At 53.1% G+C, this 22694-nt stretch overlaps 1 protein-coding gene across 1 annotated transcript; it reads right to left on the bottom strand.

Annotated features, from left to right (window-relative positions):
- Nucleotides 1-7967: 7967 nt before the first annotated feature.
- Nucleotides 7968-14591, bottom strand: CENPM (centromere protein M; the record flags this gene model as incomplete). The annotated part of the gene is made up of 6 exons (XM_084279446.1): nucleotides 7968-8093; nucleotides 8834-8925; nucleotides 9950-10029; nucleotides 11051-11149; nucleotides 14231-14310; nucleotides 14535-14591. 6 exons carry the CDS (start codon nucleotides 14589-14591, stop codon nucleotides 7968-7970), a joined length of 534 nt encoding a protein of 177 aa, XP_084135572.1.
- Between the last annotated feature and the right edge of the window lie 8103 nt (nucleotides 14592-22694).

The following is a 22694-nucleotide window of genomic DNA, read 5'->3' as shown; positions in this document are numbered from 1 at the left end:
AGCACCTTCGTGCTGACAGCATTTCATTAGTCTGCGGTGGCGTTGCCGCGCTTGCCGCCACCTCCATGCCGTTCTCCGGTCTCTCGCGGACGTTTGGGTACCGCCTTGGTGTAAGAAGGCTGGCTGAAAGGCAGAATAACATTACGAATTTCAGTGGCCATGTTAAGGATGCGATGTCGGGGAGAGCTGACAGGAGGGTATGGCCCACACCCCTCTTCTCCTGGCCAGCATCTCAGCATGCCACCTCAGCCATCCTGCCAAAGCCCCAAGAAGCGACAGGAGAAGGACAGTGATGCACTGTGTGGGGAAGAAGAGGAAGGGAATAGCGATGGGCTGCTGCATATGCAGAGCTGGGAAGGTGGAGAGGGACTTTCAGCAGCCCTGTGTCACGCTCACTCCTGGGTCTTCAAGGGATCTGCGGGCTAAGTCCATCGCTTCCCTTTTCAAAGGGGGAGAGCTGTCCCCACAGCTCGTGGGGGCTCCCCCTCTAACAGCCCCACCAATTTCTGGCCCTTCAGCTATTCTGAAAGAGAATGATGTTGCACCAGCTGCCAAAGGAGGGGAGATGCTTTGGGTGGCGAGTGGTGCCACTGAGTCAGGGGGACGTTATCTCCCTTCCAAGACCCCTTTCCCCATTTCCTGCCTCAGCGAGAGCACCCACAGGGAAGGTCCTCCCCTCTGCCACAGTCACCAGGGATTATGCCCACCCACCTTCCCGCCCCCAGGAATGTCCCCATGTCAGCACAGGTCGCTGGCTCACACTTGCCTTCCTCCTCCACACTGCACCCACAGCACCACAGAGGGCTGGACTACCAGAGGATGCAGGCAGGCTTCTGAGGGACCGTGCGGCAACATAGCATCTCCCATCACCCAACCTAAAAATGCACATTAGAGTCTGAGGGCAGATACAGCTTTATACCCCCTAATAATCTTGTCTCTAAGCAAGATAACTAGGACTGTAAATCCCTGGTGATAATCACAGACACCATGCCTGCAAGCTCTCCCCCGGACCATTCATTTGGCTTGATGATGCTTTAAAGAGACATCTAATGAGGATAATCTGATTCAAATTCCCTCTGCTTTTGGGCAGCAGAGCAATTCGGTCCCCCTCAAACTCCTTCTTCCTCTGTGACTGTCTTTATTTCCCCTTCTCATATGAATCACTCTGGGGTTTCCTTTGCTTTTCGCATTACTATTTTGATTCTTTGATATGACCACTGCAATCAAGATTCTCTGCCTTTAGAATCTAATTAGCATGAAATCAGATTCGCTTTTTACTCATAGTCTCATGGTAATAGGATGCTGGCCCCTGCTTCAGCTCTCACTTCGGGTGCAAGGAACATTGCAGCCTGCTTAAAAAATTCCCTCTTTACCTGATTCAATCAGAACCACTTACAGGAGATCCACACACACTTCAAGCTGGGCGAGAGAGTCAAGCTTTGGGAAAGGGGGAAGGTCTCAATCACACTCAGCTTTCAGCGCAGAGCAGATGGCGAACACACCGACTATATAATTTATAGGACACCATCACTACATATTAGTCCCATGCAGTGGCTGAGCGCAGCCAAACCGCAGCTCGCGCACACGCAGAGGGGGCTCGTGCAGGTGACGCTCCACGTGCAACCCTGGCAAGGGGGAAGAGGCAGGTTCTGGAGAGAGCACACGCTTCACGTTTCATCTCCTCCGTATCACGGAGCAGAGGACGCGGTGCAGCAGCCCTCGGCCCGGAGGGGGTTTTCTCTTCCCCGCAGGCCGGGCAAACACTTCCCAGCCCACAAACTTGTGTTCAAACTAGGTCAGTATTATGCAACATCTGCGCACAAGCAACCCCCCCTTCCCTGGGCTCGGCTCACACAGTGGCACGATGGATGCCGGGGCAGCCCAAGGCCAGGTGTCGGAGTTTGTTTGCACTTCTTCAGGGTTGCCGCACTGGCACAGCCTGGCATGCAGCTCGCTGGGGATCACAAAGCTCAGGAGAGACGTGCACCTCAACCCCAGCTCTATTTCCACAGTGCCTAAGCCTCCCTGCCTCTCACCTGGACACACACACGGGGATGCCAGGGAGGAGTGAGGGATCCGTAGGTGAGACAGGGGTGGAGAATCGCTCAGGATGGCCAAGTCAGGTTATAACAAAGAAGCAACGGGCCAGAAAAGAACAAAAGACAAGTAGTAAAAGCACTCTGAAGAGCAAGGTGAGGGCAACTCCAGCCCCTTCTCTAAGGTAGCAGAGCTTCCAGCCCTCTGCGTGGCCAGACAAGTGTGTAAGACTGACCCTGCAGGAATGTTCAGTGTACGAGCACAGAGCGACAACGTGCTATCCCAGGACTTCCCCAGCTCCATTGCCTTTGATCCCCTCCTGCTCAGCATAATAGCTTGAGGCACCAAGTCACCCCTCAGTCCCATGGTGGAAATGAGGACTAATTACTTGAATCTGGCACGTTGCTTTGAAGAGAGGTGCTCCTCTGCAGCACGAGCCACAGGTTGTTACATACCAAGCTGAGTCAAACGCTGCCCTGGCTTCACATCTGTCATCTCTGGAAGAGCAAGAAAAAGCAGCAGAGCAGTGGGGGGGGGGAAGAAGGGGGGGGAGAATGAACGCTCACACTGGGGCGATGCCAACGTTGCTGTCAAAACTAGGAGAGCAGCCAGCACAGAGGTTCAGGAGAGCTTTGAGCTGACCAGTGCAGACAGCGATAGTGCCTCAAGGACTGCCGACCCTCAGCAAACACCAGAGGTGTTTCACCAACCCCAGCACTGTGATGACATTGGCAGCAGGGTGGGAGCACGGCATCACCCCATCACCACAGGGTGGGCACACTGTGGGACCAGAGAGCTTCCATGGGGAGGCAGGGAAGGGAAATACTCTATGCTGTCAGGAAACAGAGGAAGCCGCCTTAGCTTAGTGCATTCAGCACCAGCTGGGGATTTCAGGCCTTTCCAACCACTCGCCAGCCTGCCTCTGCCTCGCTCCTCTGGAGCGCGAGTTCTCGGGCTGGCGCAGTTTGCTGCGGTGCTGAAAGGGCATCCGGATCTGCAGGGGAGAGCAGCCCCTGCGCGCTGGGCCAGGTTTCCCAAGGGGAGGTGGCTTCTCTCTTTGTTTTTGTCCTCACCCCAGCTCGGTGCTCCTTCCCGTGACGTGCTGAGCCCCCGGGGCTCTCATACCCAGCCCGCAGCTGCACCTGGGCCGGCGGTGGGGAGGCAGCCTGTGCGTATGTAAAACACGGGCTCATCGTCACACGCCACTGACTCCCCTCCACAAAGGAGGTGACCGGGCGGGGGGGTGGGCATGGTGCCTTTCCTGGCTCCTTGCAGGATGCCCCACCCCACAGCGAGCTAGAGGTGGATGAGGGACATTGGCACGGTGGTGTGTGCCAGCTCCCAAAGGAGGAGCCCATGGTAAGGGAAACGTGGCCCAGCACGGGCCGGGAGCCCACGCTGCTCAGCTGGCAAGGAGTCTGAGCGAGTCACATCCCTCCCAAGTCCCCTGTGCCCAACCTCTTGCCTGCGCGGGTTCTTCACAGCCAAGATGGCCCCTCCTGTGCGGCACCGACCCGGGGGGATGCCATGCTGCCTAGCACCGCCGCGCCGTATTAATATTTAACAGCGACGAAGAGATCCAGAGACTTTGATTTCTCCCACTGGCCAATTCAAGGATAATTGAACTGTGCGGGGAATTTCAGCCTTTCAGAGGGTGGTTTTGTTCCAGTTCACAACAAAACCCAACCGTGCTGCAAAGCCCTGTAAGGATGGCAGCCCAGTTTCAGGCAGGCTCCCTGCAGCAGAGGAAGGTGGGTAAGCACCACAAAACACAGCCGATCTCAGGGTCAGGCAGGTCCCACCAAACCCTCCACCCCCAGAACTCTGGTTAAAATCAAACTCTGATAATTGGGATAAAACAGTTTCTTCTGAATGTTCCCACCCAGTTGCAGATTTGTGACTGCAACACGTCAGTTTGCCCTTATCGCACTCCTCTGGCAGAGGCAGCTCTTGCTGTCGAGGCAGAGCAAGTGAGGCACAGTGAATTTTCACACACGTGCCCAGGGTCATGGAAGAAATCAGCCACAGAGGCAAAACGAGCCCGGTGTTGCTGGCTCGCAGCTCTGGGCTGTGCCAGTTATTGCTTTCTCTTGCATATAAATCACTTTTCCCCACCAGTGAAGGACAGCTGGTCACTGAATGGAAAGCAGCAGTTGTTCAGCAGCCCACAGCAACACTGCACACCAGCTTAGGGTGGGGAGCAGAGAACACTCAGCACAGAGGAGGCTGCCAGGGGATCTGGGCCAGCTGAATGGAGCAGCTGGAATCTGGCCAGTGCTCCTGCAAAAATCAAGACAAGTTTAAAAATCCCACAGGAGGGTCTCCCTTGCTTTTGCCAGCAGAGCAGGTGCTGCTGGCACAGCTCAGCAGGTCAGCTCCAGGGAGCAGAGCAGAGGAGTCCCTCCTTGTCCACTGCTGCTGTGGGCAGTGGCCATGATGAAAAGCTACCAAGAAGCTTTTACAGCGTGACCACAGCTGCTGAGCGCTGTGACTGACCTAACTCAGCTAGCCCCTGTGAACTACAGGTCTTGGCAAGAGGAAACATCCAGTTTCATTAACTCCCCAAAACAAATATTAGAGGTAGCCTTGAATCTAAAGCTCTACCCCAGTTTCAAGGTTTGGAGGGACAGATAAATCCCCAGGGCTGGATTTATTTCTGATCTTTGTTCTAGGACAGAAAAATCTTTTACTATAGGCCCCGTATCAGTACACCAACTGCATCTCCTGTTAGCACAGACCAAGCATATCATGTCTTACCATGCCTAAAAGTTACAATTTAACCTCTGAAGTGGCAAAGCCAACACAAAACAAAAGTAATTAAAAAAACCCACCGCGGTTTCCCTTGGAAAACCTGGGCTCTCAGAGCGTCATAATCCCAGCAGCTAATGCTAACCAAGCTAATGTGTGCTGAAATCTCCCTGAGAGCACCTCCGTGAGCAGCTTGGCTAGCAGGCTGAGGATTTTGTATCATCTTCAAGTGACCAGAACAAAGGCAAAATCCTGTGCATTAACCTGCCATAGCAGAAGAGACCCTACATTTGGTCCCACCCCAAAAAAACCACTGCATGATCAAAGCCTACACAAGCACAATCGGTACAAAGTCTTCTATGCTGATTACACTGCTTTCACGCTAACTTTCCTGACATAGCTGACAAACAAAAACACATCCACAAACTGAAACAGTCAAACCAGTAACACTCATGGGTACTTCTGCCAGAGAGAGGGGGGATTTCTCCTTGTAAATCTCCACAGGGATAGGAAACTGCGACATCAGAGAAAGGAAGAGAAAGCAAGTAACTCCAAAATATTTCTGTTAGTTTAGATTTCAGCCAGCTTGGCAAGCTCCTACGCGATGTTTAAACACAACAGAACCTGAGTCACTAGCCTTAATTCAGCTTCAGGCCTTCCGTGCCTCTGATCCCAATCCAACTACTACTTACACAAGACCTTCATCAAACGTTAGCCCTGGCTACTCCATCCAGATGAAAGATATCCTCAGCTGCCTTGTCTTCTCTGGTAGGGGCAGTGTTATGGCCTGTCTAAACTAGTAACTGACAGTTCCTGGAGATATTTACATAGTTGAAGCTGTAGCTTTAGATGTGTCCCAACTACTTTTAGTTGTAAAACATGATGGACCCGAGACACAGTGTCACATTCTTAGATACGCTCCACTTCCCCTGCCAGTTCCAGTAAAGACTTTTTCCTAAGAGTAAGAAAAATATTTGCCCCAAGGTGAAACGAGATGCTGCTCTTAAGGAACTAGATTTTACTTTGTACCAGCTGGGATTCGGCCACCTGTGGGAAGCGCAAGCAGCATCTTTCTTCTTTGAAAGCAGTAGAAGGGAAGAAATACCACATCCGAAACACAACAGTGGAAAAAAACCCTGTGTGCAGGAATGGCCAGCAGCACGTGGGGGTTGCTACAAAGCATTCTGGGCAAACCAAAGAAAGTTTCGTTTTCACCAGTTAAGAAAGCACAGTGAAATTACTCTTGAGGCTGGAGGGATTTTACCCGAGTCCCATAGTTATTAGAAGCGACCGGAGAGTGACCTGGGCGATGGAAGAGCCCCCTTTCCTTACAGCAGTTGGGGCGGACACAAAAGAAAGGCTCATTGCACACTGCAGCCTTTACTTCCCTCCCCCCAACTGCACCTGCACATCAAAAGCAAATCGAAACCAGTCTATTCTAAACCATGGTCTCATTTATTTTGAGGGACCCAAAGCAAGACCGAGGCTGAGACAGCATAACCAACAGAGAAACCTGTTTCTCAGCACAATCGCCCCTCTCTGGTGGCAAAGCCCTGGCTAGGACCTTCAGGATCACAAAGCAAACTGAAAGTAGGGCATGCCCATTAAGCTCCCAATCCCTCTTACCCAGCCAAGAGAGTTTGCACATGTTTTTCCACTTCGGGTTTTAGCCAGAGTCCAGCCCTTTTGGGCACCATAATGCAGCTGAGCGGTTTAACGCCTTTTGTTCCAGCTGACAAATAACCCAGTCCTCCCCCAGCAGCAACAATACAACTGGAGCTGGGATTTGTGTGTCCTCTGAGCAAGGATACAGGCTTTGTGCCTTGCTGAGCTGCCTTTGCAAGGACTGCCAGCCCTCACAGCTGATTAAGCCCGCAGTGCTGCTCTCTGCTTTCCCCAGCTCACAGACAGATGTCAGAGCCAAGCTAAGCGCAGCAGCGCAGGCAGCCAGAGCTCCGCACCTCGGAGCGTTCCCACAGACTATTAGGGATTAAGTACATCAAACCAGAGGGGAGTTTAACACATCCTCTCCCGGCTTCATTTCTACCCGGCACACAATCCCGGGTAGGAAACATCCCGGTGTTTCAAGGGACGCTGTGTGCTGGAGGGTGGCTCAGGAAAGATGGCATTTGGAAAGGTTTTGCCACCACCCCGTGGCTGAGGCTGTGACTGCAGCCCACCGCCCGCCCGGGAGGACAGACTGCCAAGCAAGGACCAGCCTCCCTGCCAGGGCAAACAGGGCAAGTGTTCCTAGGTTTGAGAGCCCTCACCACACAAAGAGCACACAACGAATTAGTAAATATTACCAACTTTATTAACTTAGAACTCCAGAACACACTACTGACTTGCAGTGCGAACAAGGCACAGATTACTACTGCTAAAGCCCTGTTGGCTACAGGATTATACACAGCATACAAGCAACCTGCAAGAAACAGTGTGGGGTATTTTACTGTGTACTGTGCACTGAGTGTTCTCCACTCCCCACCCAGTTTCTTGTGTTTCATCTCTGGTCTTATCCTGTGCTAAGGTTGCTTGTTATCTTGGCCTCAAGACCCTGAAGCCTTTTTTAACATATAAAAGAAAGTTAAAGTGCTAGGTTACCTTCTTTAGTCCCTTCCTCCCCATTAGGTATGGAAATACCGAGCCTTTCACTAGGCAGATGCTCACACAGCTGGATCACTAACTGCCAACTGCAGTCTATCTGGAAACTGCAAGACAGTCACCTTCTTCACTGGTGGAGAAACAAAAACCTGGCAATAGGTTTCATGTTATTCCAAGGTGCTACATTTCAAATTAAAAGAAGCAAGAGCCTGATGTCTCTCCTCTAATACTTCAGGGACATGGAAACTAAGATACTCAACCATGATACACAGCACTTGGTGTCGTGTCTCAGTAAGACACCTGGCTCTTGGCCACTTGCAAAGTGACACAAACTTGGTGGGATAATGTAATAATGGATAGGAATCCCTAATTCAAACCGCCCTTCCCCCCTCAATACCTATTTGCTATCCACTGAACAGAGATCAGGAAAAGCTAGAATCAAGAAGCAGCTAGGAACTGCTCTGGATGAGTGGCAATGACAAGTCAGGCAAAAGAGCTTTCCAACGTGATTCCAACTGCAGCAGCTGGAACGCCTGAAGTGAGAATTCAGCCATGTTCATCAGGTTTTCTTCCACAAGAAGCTAATTACGAGCAGAGAAGCTCAGCAGTGTGCTAAAGTACAAGGCAGAAACTCCTGGTACGTGACCAGCACAGACCTCTAACATCCGGAGAAGTCGCTGAGCAGTGGTGACTCGTATCTCTTCCGACTGAAAACAAAGAGAAATCATTTAATCAACAGAAAAGAAGAAAATCGATGATAAGCTGTGATAAAAGAAAGAACAGGAGCAGGCATTAAGTATAGTTCAGAGCAGCTAGCTACAGAAAGCCCCAACCAGACCCATTTATTCCCCTAATGTTAAGGAAGGTACAGTGTTGTCAGCTGAAAGCCCCAAAGGGCTTGCCAAAGGCACAGGTAGTACCTGCTGTAGGGAAGCAGTCTCTAGGGTGGAATGAGAACACAGGAAAAAGTGAAGTGTGCTACCACTAAATGCCAGACTCTCCTTCCAGCTTTCCAGACCAAGCAGGTGATTGGAAGGAGCAGCGTATCAGATGGCACAACAGTGGTGAAGCCAGGCTTTGCTGCTAACAGAACTACGTGGGCAAGAGTCACATGGCAAATAACAGCTCTGGGGCTCCCAGAAAGAGAAAATACCTCAAGGAACAAGTGTTCCAAGGCTTTGCATATCAGAGAAGTCTTTGTTAATTTAGACTTGGCTTCCTGAGGCTTTCAAGCAGCACAGGAAAGAGCAGGTAATCTAGAAGACTCATTTCAAGGACAGGCAGACGCCATCACCTCTGCGGTCCTCATGGAACGAGTTTGGTGCCTGACACTTAACACAAGACAGCAGTGTGTGTGTGTATGTTTATTGCCAAAGTAACAATGCTCCTAAGAATCGGAGAGCAGTGGGATTCACAAATCCCTTCAGACACTGACCAAGCCCCTTACCTCCAGCTCACAGAAGAACACAGGACTGCGGTAGTCTTCTTTGAGTTTCCAGATGGCATTCATATCTATGCTGCAGCAATTCATCCTGCCAACTGCAGAACAAAGTTTTCCCACATTACAAGCCCCACAACCAACAAGCAGCAATGAAAAGTACCAGGCAGTTCTACACCCACAAAACGATCCAGAGCTAGTTTTGGGACCACCATACAAGGCAAGACAACCGCACGTAGTACAAGCAGAACGGTATGAGATTGGCAATTGAATTAGCAAAGAAGTCTTTCACAATGCTGAGGGCAGGAATAGCATTGCCACGTTACTCAGTACTGTGGATAAGGCATCAGCACACTTGGCGTGGGCAGAATCCCCCACTCGCTAATCAGAAACCTTCCTGGCTCATGTGGTATCACAGGGTGGTCATGTCTCCAAGGAACTCACTGTCAGGAGAGCCATAGCACAAGACAACACTAAAACACCTCACTTCAGAATGAGGCCTCCTGACACCCAGATTCCAGGGACAGAGCACCTCTGTTCCAACACTGAGCAGTGCGATCTGGTCCCTCCAGCTCCTCAGAGCTGAAGTAGGAAAGGAAGAACCCCCTCTAATTGAGGCCAGGAAGGAGGGAGATAGAGAGATTAGAGGCACAACAGAGCCAGACAGTACACAGCAGGGACACCAGTCTTGTATTAAAGCTATACTTAATAGTTTAGTAGCTCATCCACTTAGATTCATTTTATTACCACAGTATCATATACTCCTCAGTGCTCATTAAGATTATTGTTAAGTCAGATCTGCAAGAGCAGATTGAACAGACTTCTGCAGTGCCACAGGAAAAAATAAAAACCCATAAATCATATTCAGGGATTAGGGACAGAGATGTCTAGCTGGGAAAAACAAAAGGAAGAGAGCAAATGAGCATGAGGAAAGAACCATGAAAGAAGGTTAACTTCTAAGAAAACAATAGAAAAAGACAGGTGACTTCAGATACAATTTTATCAAAGCTTTCAACAAAGTCACTGGTTTCCTTTGGTTTGTTTCAAGTTAAGCCACTGCCCTGTTTAAGGAATAAGAGAGTTGTGCCGCTCGGAGAGGAGGAAAAGGGCAGATGTCATACTTACCCCCAGTGACAAGAAAGCATACTTTCCCCAGGAAGAATCTGGCATCCACATAAGCTAGGGAAGTTTCAACGGCATTCAAGCTGTCAGAAAAGCACAGACAATCCAGTCGGACAGGGAGGTAAAACCAGTGCAACATAAGGACAAAGGGAATAACTTTCAGAAGCACAACTGGAAAACCAGTGACATTAACATCTGCTGATTTGTGAGCTGGCAGAGTTATGCTCTATGCTCAAAGCAGGGCATCAGAGACCTCTGCACTACCCACAGCTGTTTAATAATCCATACCTTATCCTTTCTAGCCAAGCAAGGCTCAATAGTTAGACTTAGTTTGAACGGTGTCCTCTGTGACTTGCGGGGGCTCAGCATCCGAATTCATTAACATCCAGCCAGACTTCAGCACTGCTCGGGCTCTTTCTGAAGAGCTAGCCCACACACTTCTGCAGCACCATCTGTGCTGAAAGTGTGCAGCTGGGCTTGTCATTTTTGGTAAATGAGAGCCCAGGATCATCAGTCACAAGTTAAGTAATAAAACGCTGACTTGTGCCTTAGCAAGTCTTCCCTTCTGGCCCGGGGACACATATATCTTTTCTACAGAGATGAGCACAAGATGAGAGAAGAGGAATCAATCCCTGCAGACCTTTCTCTTTTGCCTAGAGACGTCCACAGTGCTGATCCCACGTGACCAGCAGTATCAGCAGGCTGGGGACAGACACAGCAACTGGCTGGTTATTAGGTAGTGCTGCCCAGCACACATCAGCCATCTGCATATTACAGGGCTTAACAGCACCATAGTAATCTCTGCCTAATTTTACAGACAGCATCTTCCCAAAGCCTAATTCATATCATCCCATATCTTGATCTAGGAGTAAATTCTGCCTTCTCTGCTATGTCACAACAGGCATGTTATTAGACTGAGCAGTTCGGTCCTAATCCATTGCTGGAGGGCAGGAAACCACTGTACATAGTACTGAGCAGTTCCACCACAGCAAGGCTTGGGTTTGAAATCCACTACACAGCAATGCTGACACAGTAAAAGCACAGAACTAGCCATCAATCCAAGAAAGAATAAGTTTCCCCTCTGAAAGTTCTACCTTCCTTTACCTGTATTTGCTCTTGATGTCAATCATAAACACGATCATGTCTATCCTGGGCCGCAGGTGATCCCTCTCTGATGGCAAGGGGAGGGATGTAGCAATGTGACTGAAAGATTAAAAAAAAAAAGTTGCCAGTTTAACCAAATAGTTTGGCAAGGCAGCATCCCCTTCCCCAGAACCACATAGCCGCTGCAGCTCACCACGCAGCAAGTCACCAGGAAGTCCACTAATTACCAAATACATCAGCGCTGAAGACACACTGTGATGATTTAAGTGCTGTTCTCCCATCTTAAGCCTACTCATAGTTGCTGACAGCCATGAAGATACTTGCTAGACAAGGCTGTTTATAATGGGAAGCTTATTAGAGCATAACAAGACTCACAGAAGCACGTTCTCCCCACAGATCTGTACAGCAGCCCTTTCGTTTAACTGAGTCTTCTCCAACACAGTGAACCCCAACCCCTTACTGGTAAATTGTGCTGCCAAGTTGCAGTTAAAACGCTCCCTGGTCATGTCCCAGAGGTCGCTGTGTGAACATATGAGCAGCTGAGGTGTGATGCTGTCTGGGGTGCCCACGTTCCAGAAAGGTGCATTGTACTTGCAAAACCTTGAACCAGAAACTTATCACCAGTGCAGCCTTACAGATGAAGTTATAAAGTGCAGAAGGAGCTTCTATGGTACCACTGCCCCTCTCTTTAACCTTCTCGGCATTTCAGGAGCTACCAGGTCTGTTTAGGTGTCCTACACAACACTGCTGCTGCTGATACAGCTGTGGGAAGGAGAATTACAGGGTGGGGATTTTTTTGTGTCGCTTCCCACTAAAAACCAAACCACCACCAAACTTCAGTAGCGTGTACCTGGGCCTTCCACAGGGAAGAATATCATCAGCACCATATTTTGTTCAGATCCCATGAAAAATACATTGGGCAAACAAAAATCCCAGAATTTCAGTGTTTCCTCTCTGGGATCCAAGAGAGAAACACTAACTTTGATCCCCTCAAGGAATACTGCTTCTAGCAATTAAAGCTTAAGGACTCCACAGTTTTCCCCAGCAGCCACAGACCATGGTACACATTCCCTTCCATTAATCATACGTGGTGTGTAGTTCTGTCTGCCAGTCTCCAAATAAAAGTGTTTTGTTTGCTATAAATAATGAAAACATTCCAGAACTAACACAAGATATGAGCTAATTGTGCTTCAAAGACACACTGTAACACAACCAAGCAATCAAACCTGAAGTTTAGGGAGCAGCTCTGCTGAAAGGGAAGTATCCATATTGCCCTGTTTGGAAAAAAAAACCCAACCACCACAACAAATAACAAAGTGTCCTCCACGATTTGGAATTCTATTATATTTAAGCCAACACCAGTAGATGCTGTCAGCAGCCTCCAGACATGAGCTGCAGAAGGCTTTTTTTTCCTCTTAGTGGTAAGAGACACAAACCCCAGTCCTGCAGCTCCCCCCACAGCTGTGCCTGGCAGGCAGGCTTGCTAGACACGATACCATGGTCCTCTGCAACACACATAATCCCAAAGCAACACAACCAGAAAACTGTTGTGGACTTCTGCTTCCCTAGCAATACTAGCAAGGGACTTCTCTTGCTCTGTAGCATGAACAGGGGTTTCCATGCCTTTGGGTAGTTATCCAGCTGTAGCACTGGTAGCTGTTTAGCTATGGCAGTCCACAGCTCAGCAGAGGCTACACAATTTGCATAGAAAATTGGTAATGAGCTTACTGTCAGCCAGCACAAACACCCAGGATGCCACAATCAGAGAAGTACAGTTGCCCAAACATTAGCTTGGGTTTGCTTTCACTGCATAACCTTGGATTAATGCAGGGAAATAACACAAACACCTTCTGAAGAGCTGACTAAACTCATTTGGTCTTGGCAAGAGAGCTGTCAAGGACATCACATCATAAGAAGGTAGTTAATCAAGCTTTCAAGTCAAGACTTGTCATGCAGCTAAGGTTAAAAATCCCCAAAGCATCAACAGCTTGAGGAGGAAGAGCAGTGCACACACACAAACCAGAAAATTAGCAACACCAAGAGTAACGGGGACCTTTCAGGATAACGTGTTTGTTTGGTATCAAGCAGTTAAAAGCATTTGCAGCTCGCAAGGCCAGTGGTATCCTGGGCTCCATCAGAAGAGGAGTGGCCAGCAGGGACAGGAGGTGATTGTCCCTCTCTGCCCTCATGAGGCCCCATCTGGAGTACTGTGTCCAGATCTGGGGCCCCCAATACAAGAAAGATGTAGAACTGTTGGAGAGGGTTCAGAGGAGGCCACGAAGATGATTAGAGGCCTGGAGCACCTCCCCTATGAAGAGAGGCTGAGGGAGCTGGGCTTGTTCAGCCTACAGAAGAGAAGGCTGTGGGGGCACCTCACTGCAGCCTTCCAGTACCTGAAGGGAGCACATAAACAGGAGGGGAATCAACTTCTTAAAAGGGTAGATAATGGCAGGACAAGGGGGAATGGATTAAAGCTAGAGGAGGGAAGGTTTAGATCAGATATTAGGCGGAAGTTCTTTACAGAGAGAGTGGTGAGGGGCTGGAACAGGCTGCCCAGAGAGGTGCTGGATGCCTCATACCTGGAGGTGTTCAAGGCCAGGCTGGATGGGGCCCTGGGCAACCTTGTCTAGATCCTGGAGGTTGGTGGCCCTGCCTGTGGCAGGGGGTTGGAACTCTGTGATCCTTGGGGTCTCTTCCAACTGAGCCTAACTCAGATCACTCTATTATTGGACTTGTCACATTTTGTGCCAAGACTTCTAATTCCTCTATACACCCATATCCCAGGGGAAAGCACCCCTAAAACCTGTGCTCCTCTCCCACCCTTGCAACTGAGCAACCAGGCACCGGTGCAGCACCCGAAGGGCATCAGTAACCACCCAGCAGACTCAGCGGACACGAGACTCGCTCCAGCGAGCTCCAGCCGCTCCCCACCAGCGGGTTCCCCCTCGGAAACGCAGCCCCTCCAGCCGGGGCAAGCGGGAGAAGCCGCTGGTGGGGAGAGGCTGCGATTTCCCCGCCTGCCTCCCCGAAGCGGCAGCATCCCGCCAGCTCGCGGCCACGGCCGCCGCTCTGGCTCCATCTCCCGGACGAGGCGGGCGGCGAACGACCCCGTTAACGGCCCCGCGGCCGGGCCCACCGCCCGCCCCCCCTTCCCTCCCTCCCTCCCTCCCCATCACTCACATGGAGATCCTGAAGTCCTTCTTCCCTTGGAGCATCGCCTCGGCCAGCTTCTGCAGGAGCCCTTCGTCCGAGCCCACCAGCTGCGCGCACAGGGGGGAGAAAACGCGGTCAGAGGCCGCCGCGGAGGCGGCGCCCGGCCCCCCCGGCCGGGACTCGCTCCGCGCAGCGCGGACCCCGATGGGGGGGATGAGGGGTCCCCACGGCCACGCCCGCAGACGGCGGCCAGGCGGCTCATCCCCGCTACTGCCCCTGAGGCGCGGAAGGAGCGGAACAGGCTGCGGGAAGGGGCGACGAGGAAACCCACCAGGATGACGGCGGTATTGAGCGCCGGGAGCTTGTCGAAGGGCTGCACCACCGACATCGCCGCCAGACACCACCACCGCCTTCCCCTCCCCGCGATTCAAAAGCCGCCGCTCAGCGCGTCGCGCCGACGTGCGGGGGCGGGGCCTGGGCGGGGGCGGGGCTCCTGGCGCGCGTGCGCGTTGGGCCCCCGGGCAGCGGGCGGGCAGCGGGCGGGCAGCAGGGGGCGCTCCGGAGCTTCAGTCATGCGAGGGCAGGGCCGGGGGGACGAGGGGCAATGGGGGGACGCGGCGGTGGGGGGACGGCGGGGCACGGGGAGGGCAAGAGGGGTCTGGGGGCACGGCGAGGGGCAGGGCGGGGCAAGGCGGGGGCGCGGCGAGGGGCAGGGCGGGGCAAGGCGGGAGGCAAGGTGGGGGGCACGGCGGGGGGCACGGACGGCGGGGTGGGCACGACGGGGCAAGGCGGGGGGCACGGCGGGGGGCACGGCGGGGGGCACGGCGGGGCAAGGCTGGGGGCACGGCGAGGGGCAGGGCGGGGAGGGGGCACGGTGAGAGGCAAGGCGGGGGCACGGCAGGGGGCACGGCGGGGTGGGCAGGGCGGGGGGGGCACGGCGGGGGGTTTCGCACGGGGCTCCTGCACCCTCCGAGCCTTCGGCGCCACTCCAGGGCCTGACCGATCGCCCGCAGCCGCTGTCGCTGTCGCCGGCCTCGCTATTCCCGCAGCATCCAGGCGCCCGGGGGCCCGCAGCCGGATGGGCTGGGGCCAGTGGCGGGCAAGGCAGGGTGCTGGCCTCGCCCGGGCTGTCTGGGGGTATCGTGGGCAGCCCCGGGGTTCCAGGAAGCAAGGCGCTTATTTCCAGGCCTGGGCTGTCCCCCGGCCCTTGCGAGGGGCTGGTGTCCTTTGGGTTGCTCCAGCCTGACAGTGGCAAAGCCCCAGGAACAGTCCGCTGTGCCCTCTGTCGCCGCGCACAGCACGAATATATGTTGCCAGGGTTAATGCACTCCCATGCTGTAAAGGCTGCCTGACACAGAAGAGAAGGGAGTTTCCCCAGCAGCATACAGCTCTGCACGCTAAATTGTTCTGTGCAAGGTTTTGTGGCAGCTCCAGCAGCTGCCACCTCCATCCAACACATCCCTGTCAGGGATACAGGCCGGAGGGAGCCCATGCAGAACCACTGCAGTTAGGGAGGTAGGCTGAGCTTTTTTCACTCCAAGGTCAGAATAGAATGATGAGGTGCAGTGATGTAAAGCCCTCAGAGGTTTAAAATCCCTTGGTGGCCTGTGGTCCACCTTGCTGCATCTCTTGCTCTTTGTTTTTGTCCCTGGGTTTGTTTCCAGCTCAGTGTGGAAGAGGGTCCAGGATCCCCTCAGCTGCCAACTGGGGCTGGCTCTCCCTGCCCCTGCATCCAGAGCACCCCTAAACAGCAGGAGATGGGGTGTGGGGGGGGCAAAGAAGGCTGCAGGAGGACAAAGACATATCTCCCCTTCTCCGAGGAGCCAGAGAGGGAAGGTGGAGGGGAGGGGGTCTAATGTAAGCTGACATCACATGGCTTTTTTGATCTTGACAAAGGCAGACGGTTCTGCTCGTTGCCAGCATGAGACAAATTACAGGTGAAGCAGAAGAGATTACAGGGTATTTCTGGTTGTTGTTGTGTTCAGCTGGGGGAAGGGAGGATGAATCCAGAGCAGACATGTCCTAAAAATGGGAGGCAGACAGCACCCGAGTCAAGCTGATGTAGAGAGCAATTAGGACAATGCTCCTTTTGGGCTGCTGAGGGTGTGAAAATATGCTAAAAGCTCTGGCAGCCCCCTAAAAGGTGTTTGTCTTCTTTCTGTCCCCCACTACTCCCCATCGCCTGCTCTCTGGCACTGCAGAAGGACCCGAGTGGCTTCAGTGTCTGGTCAGACATGTGCGCTGTCCCCTGTCGATGCAAACTTCCTCCTCACAGCTGGAGTCTGTTGAGGTTCAGTGGGTCCAGACGAGCTACCACTGACCCCACAGTTATTTTTCCTTTTCCCCAGCAGGTTACCCTGAGGACAGGGCTGTTTGCCTGCCAACTAAGGACCCTTGGCTGCATGACCCACCCAAGGGTGGCTTGGAGGGGGGCAGTAGTAATGCTGATGGTCTCTGCCTGAAAAATCCAGGCTTTGGTACAACCAGTCTCCTCCTGGGATGCAAAACCATTGCACAATAGCTGGCACGGTGAGCTGCACCAGGCAGCTTTGCTTTCCTTCCTCTTTCAAAATGCAGGCAGGGATGCACCATGGGGGGATGCAAAGCCTGCAGAGCAAACTCAGCTCTGTGGGGAACCAGGAGGACGACAGGAGTCATCATCCTGCACCCTCGTTGGCTATTTAACCATGGGCCAAGGGGTGTAAACCAGATCTAATGTCAAAGGGTAACCTTTAAAATCTGGGTTTTGTGGTGGAGGATGGCATAAGGAGGTGGAGACTCAGGCTGGCAATGTGCCTGCAGGTCCTGGCTGGATCTGTGGCTCGGCGAGGAGAGGGGGGGAGAGGGATGAGACGCAATTGGTGTTGGAAGCTGGGGTTTATTTTACATGTCACTGCGCGACTGTCAGGCTGTTTCACCTCTCTCTCCCCTGTTTCCAGTTTGCAGAACAGGAACAGTCAGTTGATCTCTGCTTCTGAGCGGTGCAGAAGAGCTGCAGCAGGGTGTGAGTGCACTGGCCCCAGCGCAGGCAGAAGGGGCGAGAGCGGGGCTGCTGTGGAAGGGGAGAGCTCCTGGTTTCACTCCGTGACTCACTGTACTTTGCTCTGGTAGCACCAACCATTCAGAAGGTCAGTAGAAGTGTAGTGTAGCCCCTGTGAAAATGCTCCAATTGGTGCTGCCAATGAAGGCAATTAATGTCAGCAGGATTTGGCGTGGCCATCGCCGGCGCTCCCTGGGAATGGAGCTGTCATTTCTACAGCAGGACAGCACCAGTCACCACAAAAAATACTGTCCAGCACACACTGCCCTTGGATATCCTTGGGTGGTTTGCTGCGTGCTTCAGCCAGGAGGTTGGCCACTGAATCTCAGGGTATTTTCTCTCTGATTTCTCCCCAAGCAACCATAGGAGCAATGGAGACAGGCTTTGGAGGTGGTCTGAGGAGCAGTGCTGACCCCAGCAAGGTCCTAGTTGCCTCAGCACCCACTCCCAGACCTCCTGGCAGTGGTGGTTTCATCCCAGCCCCATTCAACAGGAGTTTTGTGAGATGTCACCTGGCCACGTGTCACTGGCCCTGGGCTGGCCGCTCACAGTGCTGCCTGGGAAGCACACAGCCTCCAGACTCATGTGTATTCCATTGCACTTGTTCCCTCACTAATAGAAAAAAAAAATTACATCATTTGCAGCAAGTGCAAATTATTAAGGAAACTAATGACATTTCCACATATGTTGCTGGCAACTTCAGCTTCCTTTGGCAAAGACTCTCCCCAGCTATCATCAGACCCCAAGTCAGTCAGCTTTTCCATTCTGCTTTTTAATTTAACTCACCGTACACATTCTGTAGCTTTTTGATCAACTCAGCAAAGCTTCTCAAGCGGGTTTCCTTATTTGAAGCTTCAGGAGCACACAGAAGGCAGGTTAGCCTGATTTCCCACCAGAGAATCTGACTGATGCCCGGCCTTCTGCACCCTGCAGCAGCTCCCTCACCTCCAGCAGCAGAGCTGTGACTCTTGCTGGAGTTCTGTCCTCGCTGCAGACCTTGTAGGAGGCTGGTGTGATGAAGTCCATCTTGTTCCATGCTTCTGCCCACCTTGAGAGACTAGTATTTGGGGGACTGGCATTGCCTTAAAGACAGGCAGACTTGTGTCTGATCATCTCAGAAGATGCTGATGAAAGCCTGAAGGACACTAAAGAACAGTTGAGAAAGCTCATTAGGAAAAACTGGAATAACACTTAATCAGCCCTGGTGTCCTGGGTTCAACTAGGATAGAGTTCGTTTTCTTTCTAGCAGCCGGAGTTTGGGAGTCAGGATGAGCAGTGCTGATAACACACTGATGTTTTAGCTGTTGCCAAGCAGTCAGGGACTGTTCAGTTGTTCATGCTGCCTGCTAATGAGAAGGTGGGGGGCACCCAGGAAGCTGGGAGGGGACACAGCCGGGACAGGTGACCCAAACTGGCTGAAGGGGGATTTCCATGCCAATTACGTCATGCTCAGCATAAAGGGGAGGAGCATGTGAGCCCAGGACATGCCGTTTTTGGGGACAGTCCAGCTTTGGGATGGCTCTGAGCTGCACAGCCTGAGCTGTGCGGTTCAATGATAAACAGCTTTGTGTGTCACCAGTTCTGTATATTTTGCTATAAATCTGGTTATTGTTATCTCTCCCTCTACTGTCCCAGTGACCTATCCTTATCTCAACACACGAGGTCTGGGGTTTTTTGTTTTCTCTTCCCTGCCTTTACCCTCCTCCCCACCCAATTCCTCCCCACACTCTGGCTGCGTGGGGCTCAGCTCTCTGCTGGGGTGAAATCATGACACTTGGGATTGAGCTGAGCTCAGTATATATTCACGCTGTGATTTATGGGCATGTTACAAATAGGAAGCATGTGCCTGAGGTTGCCCAACCATCACCTCTTTCTCCAGACAGAGCTTCTGTCTGAGAAGGGTTTTGTGATTTCCACTCTGGCTGGGTGGCCCTGTCACTTCAAAGCTGACCCCATGCTCACCTTCATCACGCAGGTGAATTTGTGGCTGCCAAGAGATATGGAGGGAGTCAGAGGCTTGGTGGAGGGCAGGTATCCTGGGGTGAACAGCTCTGGGGGGCTCCTATGTGCACAGCTGCTCAAAGGCTTCCTCCAAGGCAGGTGGAGGGGGTTGGAAGTCCCCCAGGCACCAGGCAGGATGATACACACATGCTTATGCCTAGAAGGTGCTGGTTGGCACACAGCAGCCTTATCTGTAGTGAAAGCCGAGCTGCAGCTGAAGCATTTCCAGGCAGTTCGAGCTGTTCATGGCACATTGATGCCTGGAGCTGTCTTGATGCTGCAGCTTTTGTCAGAAACCACAGGATGTGACAGCACCTGAGAGCCCTGTCATGGGCAGCAAGGAGCTGCTGCCACAGCACCAGAAGCCAGGGGTCTGCAGCATGTCCCAGCTCTGGCAGCACAAACCCCAGTGCTCCTTTCCTATCACCTCCAAGGGTGCTTCAAACCCAGCTGGGGGAACTTCTGATGGAGCAAGCAAGGCTGCCATGTCTTCAGTTGTGCAAGCCCACAAGTTGTGGTGGCTGTGGAAAGAAGCGATCCCTGCTCATGCCCTCCCAGTGCTTGCATGGCAGGGAAGAGAGCCAGGGGAAAAAAATGACCCCATGAGACAAAACTATTGCTTTTGGGGGGTTTGGCTGCATGAGCAGCATGCTAGCACTAAGCCTGATCTTAAACCTGGGGACATGTGTCAGACGGTGTCCCCCTGGGATGACCTACAACAGAGAGCTGGGACGGTTGGCTGGAAATTGGAGGGATCTTAGATGTCTTGGCACGATGTCCTCAAGGACGCTTGGCCCCACAGGCCCAAGCAGGCTGGCCTGTGGCTCTGGCAGTGACCAGTCTCCTGGAGAAGTGAATGGTCTCCTGCCTTATGCCAGCCCCCACTGATGTCTTTCGCAGTGGGATTAGTGAAGCAGATGAGCGTGCTGATGGTCAAGGTGGGTATCATGGCTGAACTTCAGTGAGGTTAAAAGGCAGGCACAATTGCAGGCTGCTCTCTGGAGGCACCCAGCAACCGTCTGCAGTGCCCACACTGCTGGGTGAACCAAGCAGCAGCTAGCTAATCCTACGGCGTCTGATCCTCTGTGCAGGTACCCTGCTAGGCACAGGAGAATCACAAGTCTGTACTCAGTGCTTCTGACGAAGTTACACCAAGCAGAAAGGGAGGGAGGGGGAAAGGAGAAAAGGAGGATGACAAGGAGATCACAGAGCACACCAGCCAGCTCCCACAGCTCCCAGCACAGCCCTGTCTCTGCACTGATGGATGAAACCCTGGCACAGACCAGGCAACAGACCCCTCCAGTGCATTACCTTCAGAGACAGCAAGTGCATGGGGACTCTGTCACCATCCCCAGGTTGGCCTGGGGAACCCACAAACCCAGTTGTCCCTGAAATGGGAAGCCGAACCTCTCACCTCTCAGCGCAGGCACAAACTCAGGGCTCAAGCAGTTTGGTGAGTGTTTTTAGCCCTGCAAGCCTTCAGGAGCACCCCAGCAGCACACCTGCAGAGCTGAAGGTGTCAGAGACTAAGCAGGGCAGGACTGGGAAGCGCGGGCAGGGCTGGGGAGGACAGGCAAGCGAGCAGGCAGTTCTTGGCACCCGAGCCGGTTGGTTGATTGATTTTGCTGGAACATTTTTGTGTTAAATGAATTCTGGGTCACAGTGAAAATTTCCCTGTGTGCAAACACCCCCCACCCCCACCCCAAACCGAACAAATTTGGTTGTTGCTATTTCCATGCTGCTGAAACGCTGAACAAAGCCGCTTCCAGCGGCAGCAGCGGTGACGCAGCCAGGTACAGATTCAGGAAAAAAGGGATTTTACTGAAAGTAAAAATATTACTTCTGACAGAAATGTTTTTCCTGTTTTCTGCTGTAAGACACTTTTGGTCAAAGTGTTATTTGGGGTTGGGTTTTTTTGCATAAACCCCCTGAAATGAGTCGTAACCTTCCTCCCCTTCCACCCCTCCCTTTCTCTGCCTCCATCCCACTGCCAACGAGCCATCAGCCCCCAGAGCCTGGGGTGGGCACACCAGGAAATCTGTAGAGCCTTAAAATCCCTTAAATCTCTGTAAGCCCGAGCTGACACACACCTCCCCCAGGGTTTCTCTCTCCCCCCCCCCCAGCCCCAGCCCCAGCTCCTCCGGTGCTGCAGCCCAGGCTGGGGATGATGTGGGAGGACAGAGAGCATCCCTCGGCTGTTTCTCCCGTGGCTCTCGCCTGGGTACCATGTGCGGGTGAGCTCGGGAGGCCCGTTGCCATAACGACTGCTGCTAAAATGCCCCCCCCCTCCTCCCCGAGCGGGGATGCAATTGGTTGCGGACAGTCCCTCCTTCGGAGGGGAGGCCGGTGGTGGGGTGCCCTGGGGAGGCTGGAGGGGGCTGACACTGCCGGGGAGGCGATGGGGGAAGCCCCCGGGAGCCCCGGTGGGAAATGAGGCCACGCTGCTGGCTGCGTGTCATCCTCGCACGCTGCCGCCAGCCGCGGCTGCTCCCGCCATCCCTCCCTCCTGCCTCGCGCTTGTCGCCTCTTGCTGCCGCCCGGCTCTCCCGGAGCCGGGTCCCTTCTCCCTGGCACTGCCTGGCTGGGAAAGGAGCCTGATTCATCCCGGACGGGCCCCGGCAGATGCCAGAGGGAGCAGCCTCTTCCCGTCGCACTGCACCCACGGAAGGAGGTAGGTGGCACGTTGCAGGGCAGGTAGCAGGTGCTTGCCAGGGATGGGTGCACGGGAGTGGGGTCGTGTCCAGGTCCCCAACAATCAGCAGCTCCTTGCCCCAAATCGCAAGCTGCCCCGCAGTGCCCAGCCTTGGGGGGATCTTCTGTGGTCAGGGTGACCCCATGGCTGGTAATGCTGCAACCTGGTTGTGCTCCTGACAAAGCACAGAGCAGGCTTTGTGCCCAAAGTCACCTGTGCCCTGGCACTCCGAACGGGCTCCACTGCTGCCTCCCTTGCTCAGTCAGCTCTGCGTGTCCGTGTCTCCTGCAACTCCCCCCGCCCCTCTGTGCCCCCCAGCTCCTGGCCTCCCTCAAGCAGCTTCTGCCCTGTCACTTGCAGCATCCCTGGAGCACTGGTCACAAGCGTACCCATGGCACCTAGGGAGAAAGCAGGAGGAGGCAGGGGGGATCTGGGGGTGACAATGAAGGGCAGCAGCTGGACTGACACACATGGCATGATCTTATAAAGGGTCAGTGAGCTTACCTCTATAAGATGCTGTCTCAGCTGAAAGACCAGGGGCTCTTTCATGTCTCTCGGGGGGGACACGGATGCCCCACTGCAGAGTGGGGTGCTGAGATCAGCTGGTTCAGCTGGAGTTAAGTCACAGTTAATATCTGCAGAGCTGCTCCGGCAAGCTGACATCTTTGAATGAAACTCTCTCTTCTCAGCATTTGCAGCCAAAATCTGCTCACCCACCTAAGAAGAGAAAGTGTGTTGCCAGCCTAGTGCTGCAGAGG

This window comes from Gallinula chloropus, assembly GCF_964237585.1.
Source record: "Gallinula chloropus genome assembly, chromosome: 1".
Taxonomy (NCBI): Eukaryota; Metazoa; Chordata; class Aves; order Gruiformes; family Rallidae; genus Gallinula; species Gallinula chloropus.
The sequence above is the reverse complement of the archived record's forward strand: the minus strand, read 5'-3'. Positions and strand labels throughout refer to the sequence as shown.